General features: G+C 40.2%; 1 protein-coding gene across 9 annotated transcripts; it reads left to right on the top strand.

The window, feature by feature from the left end:
* The first annotated feature begins 13 nt into the window (after positions 1-13).
* LOC138030325 (uncharacterized) lies at positions 14-16,583 on the top strand. Of its 9 annotated transcripts, none has more exons than XM_068878250.1 (9): positions 126-244; positions 5,167-5,471; positions 8,519-8,606; positions 8,737-9,046; positions 9,790-10,068; positions 11,595-11,734; positions 13,429-13,669; positions 14,387-14,523; positions 16,368-16,583. In XM_068878250.1, the coding sequence occupies exons 3-9, from the start codon at positions 8,580-8,582 to the stop codon at positions 16,377-16,379; spliced, it is 1,146 nt and encodes a 381-aa protein (XP_068734351.1). In that variant the 5' UTR covers positions 126-244; positions 5,167-5,471; positions 8,519-8,579; the 3' UTR covers positions 16,380-16,583. The 9 variants fall into 9 exon arrangements, with proteins under 9 accessions (XP_068734346.1, XP_068734348.1, XP_068734352.1 ...); XM_068878244.1 differs by lacking the exon at positions 126-244 and adding an exon at positions 5,635-5,702 and having other exon boundaries at positions 5,171-5,198; positions 8,550-8,606; XM_068878245.1 differs by lacking the exon at positions 5,167-5,471 and having other exon boundaries at positions 14-244; positions 8,550-8,606.
* Positions 16,584-16,699: the final 116 nt, after the last annotated feature.

A 16,699-nucleotide genomic window follows, 5' to 3' on the forward strand; every position in this document is an offset into this window, starting at 1 on the left:
ACGTTCCACAGACTCCAGGAGGGGTTTATTTTGAATCATAATCAATCCGACGTGACACGAGTGAATCGAAAATCCTTTGGACGGGATTTTATCGCAAAAGCCATGCCACATCTTTTTATTTGAGGCCAAACAAAAATTAATTCATGTTATAACTACGTGTACTATGATAACTGACACATATATTTCCCCAAGACTGAACAATTCAAATCGCGGTTTAAGTCAGTTCGACAGTACAGAACATCAGGTAAGCGAAGTTTTTCCATTTTCGTGAGACTGTATACGGTTCAGTATTACACCGTAGTCGTTCTTTGTGAGACCAAATAGACGCCACATTTTTCAGCCATCAGTTTGCAATCTAAGGTTTTCGTGTCTGTCGCAAAAGTGCCCACTGATTGATTTTTAGTTATACTGCATATACTAAAACAGTGGATAGCGCTGAGGACGCGCTGTGGTTGGCCTCTCAAATTCCGAATATCCTTTGTTTTCGCGCGGGATTTGCTCCCTAAAATATTGTAATCGTTGCACAAATAAATGAGTTAAAATCATCTTGGTGCTATATTATCTCACTGTTTTAGTATAGACTAACAGTATCCACCTCAATGTCGGCACGGTGGCTAGCCAACAATGAGGTGAATAGTTGTTAAATTGTTCGGATTCCAGAGGTGACAGTTGAATGGGCCTTCAGCAGATCTCCCGTGAAGGAAGAAGAGAGACCCTGGGAACAAGAAACTTCACGAGGCCCCATTCAAGAAGGCCTTGGCGGATTGTGCTCCTAAAAGTGGCATATTATGCTACTACCAGCAGTGCTCGAAATTTGCCAAATTATGCCAAAATTATGCTCCCGATTTCCGAAATTACGCTCACAAAATGACGTAGATTCTGTACATATAGGCGCGCAATAACGACACCAAATTATGATTAACGATAAAATGATAAATATGAACTGCGGTTATGAAATCAAGTAAAGCTATGATCCTCGCAGTTATGAACGCAATTTTTGCAATTGCGTAAAGAAGCCTGCGAGGATCATAGCTTTACTTGATTTCATATCCGCAGTTCATATATATCATTTCATCGTTGATTCATTCCTCACGGGAACACTAGAAATCACAAATGACCAGATCCCAACGTCAGTGGCTTCATAGCTTGCGCAGTTGGTTAGAGCGTCGCACCGGTATCGCGAGGTGACGGGTTCAAACCCCGTTGAAGTCCTGAATTTTTCAGGCTTCTTTACGCAATTGCAAAAATTGCGTTCATAACTGCGAGGATCATAGTTTTACTTGACAAAATTATGAAGTCTTTCAAATGAGCTGTTGCAATCTCGTCCCCAGGGCGCTTTTCCCTGGATTTGGGTGAGCCAGGGAAAAGCGTCCTGGAGACGAACTGGAAGCTGTTGTTGTTTTAGGGCAGTTTGTCTCGGCCCTCTCGACTCCTCCAAAAGGTTAACCGCGCACGCAGAATTCGCCAAAAGAGGCCTAGTAACTAAGTCAGTACTACTACAGTCAACTCCCGTTATAGCGGACACCCTACCCTGAATTGGTGTCCGTAATAGTGAGAGTCCAGAATAGCGGGGTGCGAGAATATTTTAATTTTAAACCATACTTACAGGAGGGGGTCATGTGTGTGTTCATTCTCGTTGACTCCAGTACCTTTTTGAGACCCGTTGTCGCACGTAAAGGGCTTTATTTACAAACAGAACAGAACTTATCAGAACAGGAGTTACCGTAAACTTTGTGTACAGTACTAAGCACGAATAAAAAAATCATCGTATGTTGCAGCAATGTCCACACACGCATCGTTTTGGTTTCCTACTGTACTGAAGTACAGTAATCTACATTTCCAAAAAAAATTATTTTCAAGGAAAAACCTGAACATCAGCTATTGATTGCATCAGCTATCATACTGCCTTACGAGATCGCTCCAATCGGCTCTGTGTACTTCTACCCCACCTAATTCATTAGCAACCTTAAACTCCCCTCCATGAATCAAAAAAGCAGAGAAAAATAGACTTGATGATGTGTGCAAATGTTCCAAGATGTTGCTCGGTGTCAGCTATAACGAGAGAGAAAACAATAAAATTGTGACGTTGGGACCGAATAAAGTGTCCGTAAGTCCGTAATAACGAGAGTCCGTAATAGCGGGAGTTTATTTCAGTCAAACGTCTGTAACTTTCGCCGGGGATTTAGCTGCTGTCCGTAATAGCGGGGTGTCCGTAATAGGGAGTTGACTGTATTAGCGTAGCTAAAACACGCATTGCAAAAACATACTACCTAAATTTAATTTATCTCTGGAGAAAATGGACCATATTTACTAAATTTTGTGAATATAGGCTCCAAAATGTGCTAAAATTTGCTAATTATGCCGTGGCAGTGCTCATTTAAAAAATTATGCTTTTTTGCTCCAATTATGCCAAAAATTATGCTACCACAATCCGCCAAGGCCTAAGTGCAAGTGGAAAAGACAAACTTTAAAGCGTTAATTAACATATGGCTGTATTTCAAACGGAGAGAAATTTCGGTCCAGATTACAAAAGTTGACTTTCTTTGGGCATTATCATCAAACTAAGCAAGGAGAAGATTGTAGCTGTGTCAGTCGATGCCCAGTGTAGGCGCCAGGAATTTTTTTTTCGATCTTCTATTTGCCCCTTTTACATGATGAATGTTTTCGTGTTTGTGTTTCTAGTCCTTAGCCTTTTGCACATGGTTCCTTGTGTATTTTAGCTAATTGCTTTCAAATGCTCCTTCTCGTCAGTTTACTCCACATGTTAGCATACTTTGCATATTCATGTATATGCCGGTTTCAGTTCATCAGATAAGTTTGTTAGGAGCGTAAGTCAATAAGTTTGTAAGTTTCTTTGGAGCGCATTTCGCTCTCTAGCGTCTCAGTCAATTTCCACTGCTTAATCTCAGTGTTAACGACAGTCGTAATTGTTCGAATATGTTCCTGTAATAAGGTAATGGAATTGTTCATTCTAGCTCCGTACGCCCTGTTGTTTTCTGACCTCTCAGTCCCTCCATCTGTATCTTCAATAGTGACTAAGATTTACTCGAAAATGAAACAATAAAAAACAAGCTGTTGTACTGTCGGCACTCCTCTTTAAGAGAATTTTTTTATTCATGCCCTGTCACCTGCGACCTCTGACTTGCGACCCATGACCTGTTTTTTTCACCTGAAACATGCACTACAGTTAAATTTAAATTCAGGCTAATTTTAATTTCAAACCTAGGTCATTTTTATTTTAAACTAAGTTGAAACTGAAAGTAGAAACCTCAACAAAAATCCATCAATTATCAGCAAGTACGTGTAATATATTGGTTAGTAAATTGGTCCTATGAGTAGAAGTGAGTGGATGATTGAGTGTAGCTTAAATGTTTTCATGACTATTAAGTTATAAACCCCAATGGTTGTTAAGGCTAGGCACTGATTTTAAATGATTAGCATTAAGGTTGGGGTTAAGCATACTGTACATGATAACCGATTCTACTTTTATTTCTCAGAGCTTTTTAGAAGGACTGATCAGTTCATTGATAAATCTCCTTAGGAGGGCAGGGGTTAGGGTTAGGGTTAGGAAAGAAATCTAACAACAACGATCGACAAAACATACTTAGTTTCAACCAAAAGCGTTAAAGAAACGGACAGTGAATTCCAATTTTAGTAACATGCGATAATGCGGCATCAACGTGTGAATCGTTAACATTTCAAAAAATCTCCGTTAGTGGGCCAACTTATTGCCCCCGCAGGGTTTTGGCCTCTGGGCCAAAACTGACCTGCGATGAGGCGTACTTTGCTTTAGACAGGGCGGAAAAGTCGTTAAATGTTTCTTGAAACTGAGACAAGCAGCTCTCTATTGGGGATATACGTACAAAATGGTGAAATATCCGTGTTGAAAAGCGTTTATATATATTGAATTGTACGAATCACAAACTGACACTGAGAGGTGTGGTATGCCTTATCGAACTTTCTTCCTTAGCGAAAGTGACATCGCGCAGAATGATGACTGGACATTATTATTTCTTAAATTTTCAGCCTTGGTTAATGCATTTCTCGTGCTCTGATTGGTTCACTCAATCTCGGCTATTTAAAACGCATATTTGTTTTATTAAAAACGCCCCCAAAATATAGAAAATTAGACTACAATAAAAATAAAAAAGGCCCTAAAAATCACGCATATGCTTACCGTGTTTGTAGATCATGGTATAATGGCTCATAACCCATGATGGCTTAGCCAATCAAAACTCTCGAATTGCATTATCCAATGATCCAGTTTCTAATAATGGCTTATATACCTTAGTTTGACCTAATATGGTAAAAGATTGCGCTAAGCATTGCTAAACTAAATATTTTCGCCCGAATGCGGAAATTTCTCTATTAATAAAGCAAAAAAAGAAACGTTTTTGTGTGTTTGGATCAATTCCGACGTTTAGAAGGACGCGAAAAGGTAAGAAATGTTTTTGTGATGAGAATGCGTCTGTCTGACCACTAGGTATTTCACAACAACGCATCTTCATCGAGTTTTTTCGATTTTGCTCGGATTTCGTACTTCCAAACTTTTGGAGTTAAAGAACTTTAGTAAAACAACTATTCCATTCGCGCTTGTTGGATATGAGACTGGTTACAGCCAACTCGGCGCTACGCGCCTCGTTGGCTATTTCCCATCTCATATCCAACGCGCGCACATGGAATAATTGTTAATTATTCATAAAGATCGCACGCGCGTTGTTCAACAGTAGACATTTAATTTACTTCAGTTACAAAGAAAATGCACCAATCTCCCCAAACAGATCTTTAACATTTTACCGGTTTTTACCGGACTTTACTGGTACAAAATATGATAAGACATAACAGGCTTTTGAAGATGAAGGATTCGTCTATAGTACCAGTACTTCTTTACTAATTCTAACTGATTTTTTTCAAACCTTTATCAAAGCTTGTTTTAAGCGTGAGAAAGCAATGTTTAAAAAGCGAGCAGCAGTGTTTTACAGGAGGCGTAGCCGAGTGTCTTTAGACCCGATAGAACACGCTTCAAAAACATTCCACAAAAAGCGTTTCCCTCGGGAGTTCTAACAAAGGTTCAAATTGTGAGGGGAAGATAATAGCATAAAAGAAAAACCAGTGGAGCCTTACAAGCAGAGCGGTAATTTTAAAAGCATGTTTTTTTTCCTTCAGTCCTCATTCTTTGTTGTCGATGGTTGAAGAAGGTTGGTTAAAAATGCTGCATAAGAGAAACAGTTCAGGCAATTAAAAGCAGCCTATGAAGAAAAAGCCTTGTCGGAAAATCGCCGATTATCAGCGACGATTATCAGCGACCAGTAGCTGTCACGTGAAGCTAGATCCTCGCAGTTATGAACGCAATTTTTGCAATTGCGTAAAGAAGCCTGAGGAATTCAGGACCCGTGACCTCACGATACCGGTGCGACGCTCTAACCAACTGCGCGAGCTATGAAGCCACTGACGTTGGGAGCTGGTCATTGGTGGGTTCCGATTTCATATCCGCAGTTCATATATGATCCATTTCATATATCATTTCATCGTTTACAGTAGCTGTGTACGTTATTCTCTATAGTGACCATAGATCGCCTTTTAAACAATAAAATACTACATTAAATAGCAAGTTCAGTTTAATTTCCGTTCAAGGGTGGCCGCTTGATACAGGTGAAAGTAACAACGAGAGACAAACATTGGACTGCTACAGCCTAATACAGGTAACAAATACAACGTTTGTATGAGCGAAAAATCGGGACTTTGAAAACTGGCCGCTTGATAGAGGGTGGACGCCTAATGCAGAGCTTTTATATACAGGTTCGACTGTATTTCATAGCCCGCCACCGGGCTTTTCCGTCAGAATGATCATAGATTACCAGGTATAAAGGTTCATACATGCGACTTTTTATCGATGTTTTGATGGGCTGTTAGGCTCGTGAATTATTAATGAGCTTTTGAAGGTTTCATTAAGTATTAATTGAGGAGCGTTTTCCCAGATATGCATTGATTAAAATCATAATTATACGTCGCAATTAGAGCAAGACAAATGCTAGTTGCTTTTCAGTTGCAGGAGATAATTGCACAGGTATGGTTTGATTATATTGTTTCATGCGTTCACTAGTAAGCTCCACTACTGCAACAGAGCTCACTTGATTTGTTGTGTTCCTATGTGACACACGGGACTTGTAAAATATTACTACTTCCTTCATTTAAAAGTACTGCATTCGCCGGTATGGTGCGTGATTATCAGCGTATAATGTAATCTCTGTTTACTTCCATCCAAGTCTAATTTAGGCGCAATCTCGCTAACTTCACCAATGAAAAAGATCCTGTAAAAATACCTGGGGCAATAGATCGTTTAAGTTAACTGTGTCATCCCTAGACTTTGGAATCTACTTTCATAGGTCTTCATACACGGTTCGTCACATTTCCAGTTTAAACATTTCTTGAATTATGTTCTCAAACTCATTAATAATTCCTGAGCCAAAAACGAAAGAAATCACTACCGTGAAGTCTGGATATGTAGTCTTAATTAGCATAATATTTCGCCAACGTTGATCCCAAATATCTCTTAAAATACTGATTGCTTTGAGAAGCAATATCAAACACGAGAAGAAGTGTTTCTTCGGATATCCAAACACCTCGAAATCGGTTAAAAAACTCCGCCGTCGGCCTCGTTTTTCAACTCGCTTCTCGGTGTTTGGATATCTGATGAAACAATGCTTGTGTTTCAGGTGTTTGATGTATTACTTGAAAACTGTTTTTATTGTTTAAGATGCTTATGTTGTTTAAATTATTAAACAGATATTTCGTTGGTTAGTTTTAGATTATTAGAATTGTAAATCTGTAGTCCTATTCGGATTTTGTGAACTATCTTGAAGGCACTGTCGAATATTTGTATCGAAACTGCACTGCATAAATCGTATCGTAAAATTCTATCATTTTATCGATATCTCTCCCTGAAATAGTGTCTAATCGGCGTGGGTGGGTGGGTCGTGGGTCGTGGGTCGTGGGTCCCTAACCCTAACCTAACCCATTTTTTCTATCAACGACTGGAAATTCTCGAAACAGACAAGACCTAACACCTAGCTAAGACAAATTTGGACCGAGCACTGAGGGAGCTAATATATATCTTGTTTTATCTTCAAACAAACACGACCCACCACTCACGACCCACGACCCACCTACCCAGGACCCCCGGCCCACCTACCCACGACCCACCCACGCGATTTAGTCTCACCCCCTGAAATAAGTTCTTGCTATTGCATACACTTTTCTTGAGAGAGTATTCACTGTTGAATAAAATTTAATCAGTTCGAATCACCGTTATCACTGTGTCAATCTGCTGTCATCATTTGTGAAATATTATAATAGGCCACTTCCGAGTTCATGTATGTCTAAGTGCAAAGTTTTTGTGATGGTAATTAGTTCTACTTTACTTTTGCAAATAGAAGAATTATTATTTTTTGATTAATATAATTTTCAGCGGTGAATATTTAACAATTATTCGCCGAAGGCGAAGTGATTTATCGGTGAATATTCACCGAGACGAAGTCGAGGTGAATATTCACCGATAATCACTGAGCCTGAGGCGAATAATTGTTTTAGTATAAATACACAGGTGATTATTTCAAAAAAGAGAAAAAAAAACGTTTCAACGCTAAATCATCTTCACTTACAGTGGCAAAACGACTACTGGCAGCCATTTTGTCCGTCGAGGTGATTATCGGCTGATAATCCGAGATAGCGAGCCAATGAGAGCGCGCGATTTTGTATAATCACCTGTGTATTTATACTAAAAGAATTTTGTGTCATATTCACCGCGCTACCCGGTGAATATAACATTTTGGAGGCGCGGCTGCTAAGCCAATCAAGCATTTTTCGTGCCTTTTTATCTTGTTTTAGCCCGTTGTTTTGCACTTTCTTGATATTCACCGCTGGAAATTACACTAAAACAATTATTCGCCTCAGGCTCAGTGAATATTGGAGAATATTCACCAATATTCACTTCGTCTTCGACGAATGATTGTTATTTATAAACTATTCAAACTAAACTAAACTATTTGGTTACTCCATGGGGGTACTGCATGCAGTGATATTCCGTGTTTTGCTGTCAACCGCAAATAGACCTCTTTTCAGTTGTGTGTTTAGTTACCTGGCCTTTAAATGAAAGTGAGGCTGGTGTTGACCTTGTTATGATACAGACCTCTCTCCTTTTCTTATGTTAATGACGTTGTTGTCATGCTAATTAGCAAGAATTTGCATAACAAAGGCACTGAGGTTTCTATCAAAACAAAGTCAACTCCAGCCTCACTTTCATTCATAGGCCACGTAACTAAGCACACAACTGTAAAATGGACTATTGCACTAAATTTCATGAAACCAACAACCATATCAAATAAGGTGACGTCACGCAGCCTTGAATGCTCTGTTTTCTGCCTGTGTCAGAACAATATTTCCCCCGAAATTTCCCCAATCCATGTGATATAAAAGTCAAACCATGGTGCACATCGTAGAGAAATCCTTGTATTGACAGGTTTCTATTGTATCATTTATGATGTTTGAAGGGAAGAAGACACTGGATTAGAACAAACAACATGTCATCATCAACTGGAAATAAGTTTGTTAGTCATGATTTTTACTAAATATTGCATTTCGCTCTAAGCATAACTCATCAAAAATGTTTTGATCCTGATCGAGTCCTTTAGATGATTGCACAATTAATTTTAGTTTCAAATTCTTTTTCCTTGCCAGTCTCCTCACAGCCACATTCCTTATGGTGCAGATGGGTCTGGGTTCTACTCTGACAATACCATTGGTTGCTACAACGTAATCCTGGAATCTGCACCTCTGATGCTGGAGTGCATAAACTCTGCTTGCGTGGAGCCTGGAAGAGTGTTTACGATTGCGGACTTTGGCTGCGCAGACGGGGGTACTTCTATGCCACTTTTGTACGCATGCGTTAAAGAGCTCAGGAAAATTCATGGAGACAGTTTACCGATTCACGTGATTTATGAGGATCAACCTGTTAATGATTTCAAGTCTTTGTTTCTTCGTTTGCAAGGTTTTCTGCTGTTTTTAACTTGTTACACAAAGAGTCACGCAAAGCAGAGTTGTTCGATTGGTACAGAATTTGCATAGTGCGAGTGGAATTTTTGTACATAAGATTACCAACAATGCCAGAAATACGGAGAAGGGAGTGTAGACCTGGGTCATGAGACCCCCTCTCCACAGCCGAGTTGTTCCTGGAATTTCTACCCAACAGAATAATTTTGTTCATAAAACCCATTGGAAATTCGGAAAAATCCGAGCCCCAGTCATTTCATATGTGTATATAATTCTCACATTCGCTCACTTGGGTGGTTGGTTGGCCGCATCTCAGATATGCTTTAGGGTGACTGCGCGATGCAGTTATGAGCTATGCTGTCAATGTTATTTGACTCTGTAGCTGCGTGATGCAGCTCGAGTCAAAGACCCACATTTGACCCTCGCTCACCAGAGAGTCTCCATTAGCTCAGTGGTTAGAGCATCCGCACTAGATCACGGAGGGTCGTGGGTTCGAATCCCATCTGGGTCTCTTATTTTTCCGAGTTTCCAATGGGTTCTATCAACAAAAGTCATTTCATATGTGTATATCATTCTCACATTCGCTAAAAGAATAATTGTATGTTTTTCACCTTGTTATATGTTGCCGAGAACACACAATACCCCTCCCTTCTCTCTCAATCTGCTATGTTTCTTCTGGATACTCATCCTTCCTCTTCGCCTTCGGCTATAAGCTTTGTTATGTTGTCTTTCCCCCCACAGGACTCATTCCAGGCCCAAAGAGTTATTTCCTGGACTTTCCCAATGTTTTCGTCAGTACTTGCGGTACGAGCTTCTACAGCCAGTGTCTGCCTCCTCAGTCGATCAATTTAGTATTCTCCTCTACTGCGATGCACTGGCTGCGTGACAGGCCGTGTAACGTGACGGGAGCTTTGCATCACACAATGATCACTGTTCCGAAAGAGAAGGAGAGGTTCAGGAATCAAGCTGCTAAGGACTGGGAAACAATCTTACTTGCAAGAGCAAAGGAACTTGGTCCTGGTAAATTTAGCTGTATTTGGTTTCTTTGCGTCATATTTGTGGCAGAAATGGAAACGGTTCCCTCAATTCATGTTTCTCCTGACAAGTTTTACCTCATTGAATAGGACCCTCGAGTCCATTTAAATTTATAATCACTGTTGGGAACAAAAGCGCATGGGTAACTTAATTTTGCCCTGGTTTAATGCTTGGTACTTGCTAGGTTGGTCGCCTAACTAAATAGTGAAATTTCTGAGACACTGGCGGCGACCAAAATTTTGACTTTTGGCATAATTCATGGCAGTGATTTAGACCAGAGGCCTATTACCCTCATTTGGCCTGAGCCTAGTAGTTTACTGTATTATCAAAATTTAGGACCCATCAATACGTATCCAGAACATTTTTGTTTCCGCAATTTCTTTTGGATTCAAAAATATCTACGTCCACACCTAGCGTATTCCAATCGTTTTCGAATCGTTTTCACTTTTCACGCGTATCCTCATACACTTTATTGCCCAGTGCTTTTGACATTGATTTTGCTTATTGAGCATGCGCAAAATAGTATATAGGCGCCATTTTCTCTATTTTGTTAACGAGTTGCTCGTGAGAGTCTTTCAAGGTCCAAGATCGATACGCCATGTTGATTTATCTCACCCGGTAATGTTACATCAGCGTATTCGAAAATTTGCGAATATACGACCGTCCACACGTATCCGAATTCGCAGCGTATTCAAAAACTACCACTCTGAAGACCGTATTCGAAAATGTCTGGATACGTGTGGACACAAGCCGTATTCGGAAAAGAAAATTGCGGATACAAAAATGTCCAGATACACGTGACCGGGGCCTTAGAGTACGGGTTCCCGCAAATTATGGCCAATCAGATTGGCCCTGATGGTCTCAACGCCTCTGATTGGTCTGCTACCAAGTAACCGCACGAGGGAGTGTTCGTGCTTAATGCAAAATCATGGATCGTGCAAGAAAACAATACCACTAAGTTTTTTTCCGTAAGAAAACTACCAGTAGCCATGCTTAAAATACATAATGCAGGAAACGGATGGGCCGCTTTCCATCGCAGATGGAGACTTCTAGATTATGAACTTCTCTTCGAACGATATTTTCAAGTTTTTCTGTCAGCGTAAAAACGCTTAGCACGTGTAAGCGTCACGACAAGTTACTAGTAAAAGTAAAATGCCTCAGATAAGGTTGCAGTCCGTCGTTAAAAAAATGTCTGCGGTAAGCGACCTGGCGTTATTTTGAAATTTTGTGTTTGTTATTTTATCGAATAACGACGGAATCCACGATGTGATTGGTTAGCGACTTCGTAACAACGTTAACCAGTCCATTTACGAGCACAGCAGGCTGTGCCACATCCAAACTAAGCTTAACAACATGTCGAAAAAAAGAACTCAAAAGTCAAGTTCATTTAAAAGAATAAGCTTATTTGAACGTCTGTTCTTGTAAATGGCGTTCTGGGTAGTAACTCTGTGTGGTTTCGATAATCTGGTTTCCATAGCGTTTACCATATATATCATTACTCTGTTTTCAAGGTGGCAGAATGATTCTTGTGCAGTTTGCCGTTGACAAGGAAGGACAATTTCTCGGAACGACAAAGAAAGTTCCGGTATCCATGCATCACACCATGAGAGACTTATGGAAGGAGCTGATGCATGATGGGCTCATTTCGCAGGTTAGAATTTTCAGTACACAATAGGCAATCTTGGACATCATTGATCGGACACGCTTCAAAGACGATATCACGTTAAACTCACGCCTAACGAGGACACGAATTGCTCAAAATTAAGACTTGCTTTCGTTGGTTTTGCCTTGACAGTTGAAATGCTTTCGAAAAGAACGCGTGTTGCGAATTAAGCGTTATCCGTGTTTCCATAGCCTTATGTAAACACAAGGGGGAGTTTTGCAAACCCTCGACTGCGTCTCGGGTTTGCGTAACTGTCTCGAATTCTCCCAACTTCCCCGAGTGTTTAGATGAGGCTATGGAAACACGGAAAAGAGTCCTCTATTCCTTTTACAAAATATTTCTCAAGGATAATTCGACAAATGAAGGAAAATGCTGGTTTTTTTACTTCTTGATTGAAACGGATTTTCTTGATACACGCTCATATTTCCTCCCAGCCAATCAAAACGTGCGTCTGACAACACATAACCAATCAAAATACTTTCATCTAAATACAGCTATTGACCAATGAGAGTGCGCGTACTATCCTAATTATTTTATAAAACGGAATGGTTCATGGGAGCAAATAGGGACTTCAAGATCTACGACGCAGTCGCCGGGCGTCAACGAGAACGCCAAAAAACAATATCATTGGTTAAAAGAGTGAAGCTAATCGTGTTCTTTTGCACGTGCAGCACGCACTTTAGCACATATTTTTGCGGTACTCTTCTTAACAACGACGTTAAATCACCATGGAAATTTGTGACGAGAACGGGAGCTCAGTTACAATATTTGAATTTTGCATTCTCTATTTTTACTTTAAAACCTCTCGCACCGTTTATTTTTAGGATACTTCGCCCACATCGTAGGGACGCGAACAGCATGGAATAATCGCAACAGACTTACGACAGTACAAAGTTATATTTTGAGATGACATTTTCGTTAACTTCGCCGTCGTAGATCTTTAAGTCCCTATTGCTTTTCGTAAACCAGCTGAACGCGACTTTTTAGATGTTCTGCTGGCAGCGCTAAAATTATTCAAAGGAACGAGTATTTCGTGTAAATACTGTATCGTTTACTCCTTTCATTTTGATGTAAGGGCCTGGCCAAACGGGAAATGTTTGGCCGTTTAAAGGAAACATCAAACATTGTTTGGTGACCAACCATTTACCATTTGGTCACCTTGTTTGATGCTGAATAATCGTGTTTGGTCGTGTTTGATAAAATCTGAAGGCCATCAAACTTTTTATCAAACAACTTTAAAAATGTCTGTTGTTCTCGTGTTTGATGGGCGAAGTTTTGTTCGTTTGGCCAGTCGTATCAAACATGTTTGGAGCGTGCATGCGTACCACGCTTGCTCAGCCTCTTATATCCACGTGTTGTTTACGTATTTGTAACCCATAGTTCTTTGCTTGTGGAGTTTGATCTGAGTTAGATCACATATGTTTTAAACGTTTGGCCACTCACTTCAACATCAGCTTTTTTGGTCACCAAACAATGTTTGATGTCGTTTAAACGCCAAACATTTCTCGTTTGTCCAGGCCCTTACAAAACGTTTTTTGGTTCCTGCAGCCAAGAGTATGGCGGGAAACTGGAGCTGAATATGACTGCGACTGTGATTTTGCCAAAAAATAAAAATTAAAAAAAAAAAAAGGAAAGAGAGAAATGCCCGTGTTTGACAAACTTTCCTCTGTCTTTTTGAACAGGAGGAATTTGACAAGACAACGTTTGTTAACTACTACCGCACTGTACAAGAATTCAAGGAGCCTTTTGAATCCCGTGAATCGCCTGTGCCTAAAGCTGGCCTGAGACTGATTTCAATCGAGACAAAAGTGGTACCGTGCCCATACAGAGAAAAATGGCTCAAAAATGGCGGTGATTCTAAAGAGCATGCGCGGTGGTATGTACCGACTACAAGAACTTGGAGTAACGCAACATTTGTCTCTGGTAAATGGAACTGATTTTTTAAAATTCTCTTTGAAAATGGTCGTGCAGGCGGGGTGTTTTAGTGTTCGGGGTGTCGGATTCTTCAGTGATAGTAGGTGATATTATTCGAAGCGTGGCTTTTCCAGTGTGGCGGTTTCTTTTCCGTGTCCCTTTTCACCATTTTTCAATATCCACAAAGCACTTTTTAACAGGGTAATCTGGAGTATCAGCTGAGTTGATGATAGAGAGCTAATAAAGTTGACATTTCTAGCGTTGGCCCTTCTTGAGAGCGAATCAAAGGATAGGCGGTAAATAAGCGTTTTCGAATGAGGGGATCACATTGTTTCAAATTATTGCAACACTTTTAGGCTTATAACGCGGAGGCGTGGGAAGAAACAGCCAAGAATAAAAATGCCCTGTTTAAAATAGCGAACCTCCTCGAATTCGAAAGACACTCAAAAGCTCGGACTCTTGAGATTTTCTTAATTGCTATTGTTCGCATATTTGCCTTATGATTTACTGGTCTGAATGACTAGGTTCGGAAAAGAACGAGTGTTCGATTCCGGTGCATGCATTACAGGAAATTCTACTATATCCAAATTAACAAAGACAAGAATGTCTTGGATTTTGAGGTTCGGTTTTTTAGTTACGGTGACCTGATTTTGAGGTCCGGGAGTGGTTTTTTTGATTTGTTCTATGAGTCTAAATTGTATTTTTTTGACTATCTACATTTCTCAGCCCTATCAGATTCTCGCACTTCTGAAGAGAAAGCTAACATTGTTGACGAATTGTTTCAACGTTACGAGAAGGAGGTGACAAAACGACCACAGGATCATGGGATGGATTACGTCCATGCCTACATGGTTATTGAGAAGGTTAGCACTTGTTTCCAGCCCTGAAACTTGTATTGCCCTTTTTACTTCTTCAACTTGCACGACGCATAATTAAAAATTATTCGCCGAAGGCGAAGTGATTATCGGTGAATATTCACCGATAATATTAAATACACAGGTGATTCTTTCAAAAAAGACAGAAAAAAAAAAACATTTCAACGCGAAATCATCTTTACTTACAGTGGCAAAACGACTACTGGCAGCCATTTTGTCCGTCGAGGTGATTATCGGCTGATAATCCGAGATAGCGAGCCAATGAGAGCGCGCGATTTTGTATAATCACCTGTGATATTTATATTAATATACTTTAGAGCATACCGATCAACAATTCCTCGCACTTTAATACCTAACACTAATTCTTTGGTTGGCAAAACTCTCACCTTCAAAGTTACTGTTTTAGAGGCCCCCAAAGTGGAAAACTGGTTGTAATTTGACTGATCTACGACCGGGCAAAGAAGGGGAATGGGCTTTATACCGTGTTGACGTCAAAGACGTCTTTGCATTGCGATAGTTCTCGACCTCGAACCCAGGCTCTCTCTCTTCTCCTCCCTTGTCTCGACGACAAGGGAGGAGAAGAGAGAGAGCCTGGGTTCGAAGTTGGATAGTTCTTTGAAAACAGCTATGCCGAGAATAGCCCTTTTCACGGTTAGTTTTTCTCATTTGCATTGCAATGTAATCTAACGTGGATGCGAGGCAATTTCGGGTTAAAACTACAAAAGAGCCCGAAATTATGTCACATGCATGATACATTATATTGTAATGCAAATGAGAGAAACTAACCGTGAAAAGGGCTATTTTGCGACGCCAACCCGGTATCGAACCCATTCCCCTTCATTGCTCGGTTATCTATCAACCTATGGCCACTTTTCCCGTCTTTCACAGTGAATGAGTTTTCAATAAAAAGGCTTTAAAAACAACGCAGTGTATTTGGGACGATTTCGGAGAATAAACTAAGTGGAAAATTGTTGTTGAGCTGATAGGCACTTTAATGGTGCTGCACCTATCAATGTTAAGCACGAGGGAGGGGGGGGGGGGGGTCGGGCATAGGTTGGGGATTTCGATATTTTCATTAAAAAAATTCAAATTCCCCACCCCTGGGACAAGATTATTGGTCAAAATCCCCACCCGGCAGCAAGTGAAGGTGAAAATCTCCTTCGCACGATCAAAATCTCTACCCCGGGGTTATCAGATCACGCGCGATCAAAATCTCTACCCCGGGGACAGACAAACTCCCCCTCCCTCGGGCTCAACATTGATAGGTGCATAATCTACTTTTAAAGCGAACCTATGATACGTTTAAAGGAAAGGGTAGAGATGTTTCTAAAAGAGGCAGAGAAGTTGGCTTTTGTCGTAACAATACCATTACTAACTGCACCAAGTAGAAACCCGCTGTATCTTAATGTTTCTTATTGCTTGCGCAAATATTTCAGTACAGCATGCACAGCTATACTGGCATGCACTGTGCAACGTACGGCTAATTTATCCCATAAAGATGAAAATTGTTAGGAAAAAGTAAGTTCAACGCCAGAGATTGTTGTGAGCAATGGAAATAAGTGGTACTAACCGGCAAATTGCATTGAAAAGCGATAACACGAGAGACTGAATGTAGAGTGGTGGACCGGAGTGAACTCTCATCCATCTGCTGGCTTCAAAATAAGACACCTTCACCGTGTACTATTTCAAAGCATGTCAGTGTCGGAATTTCAGTACGATGGATATATTTTCCTCTCAGACGATGTGTAGACATGCCATTGGACCAAGAACGTTGTAGATTGCGACAAATTTGTGATACTTACACATGCTCTTTAAATCTGCTTTTATTTCAGATTATAGCTTAATACAGAAAGATTAAGGATATTGGAGATCAAATGTCGAACCTTGTGAGCACGGTTTATACATGTAGTCATAATAAGTCAAATCATTTGCACATGTTATCAAAGGTGCGTGGGATTGACTGTATTCCGGAATAGGAATACATGGAATAGAAGTTAGAAATACTTCGTTTTTACGGAAAAGCATATTAAAATTGTCAAGCACTAAAATCTGCTAAAATGCTATTTTAAGCATGTCTTTATTATCCTTGCTGCTTCAAAACGCCGCTGAAATATACCGTTTTAAATCGTCACTCCATGTATGAGGCGTTGCCTCAAAATATAAC

The sequence above is a fragment of the Montipora capricornis genome, chromosome 13, assembly GCF_036669925.1.
Source record: "Montipora capricornis isolate CH-2021 chromosome 13, ASM3666992v2, whole genome shotgun sequence".
Taxonomy (NCBI): Eukaryota; Metazoa; Cnidaria; class Anthozoa; order Scleractinia; family Acroporidae; genus Montipora; species Montipora capricornis.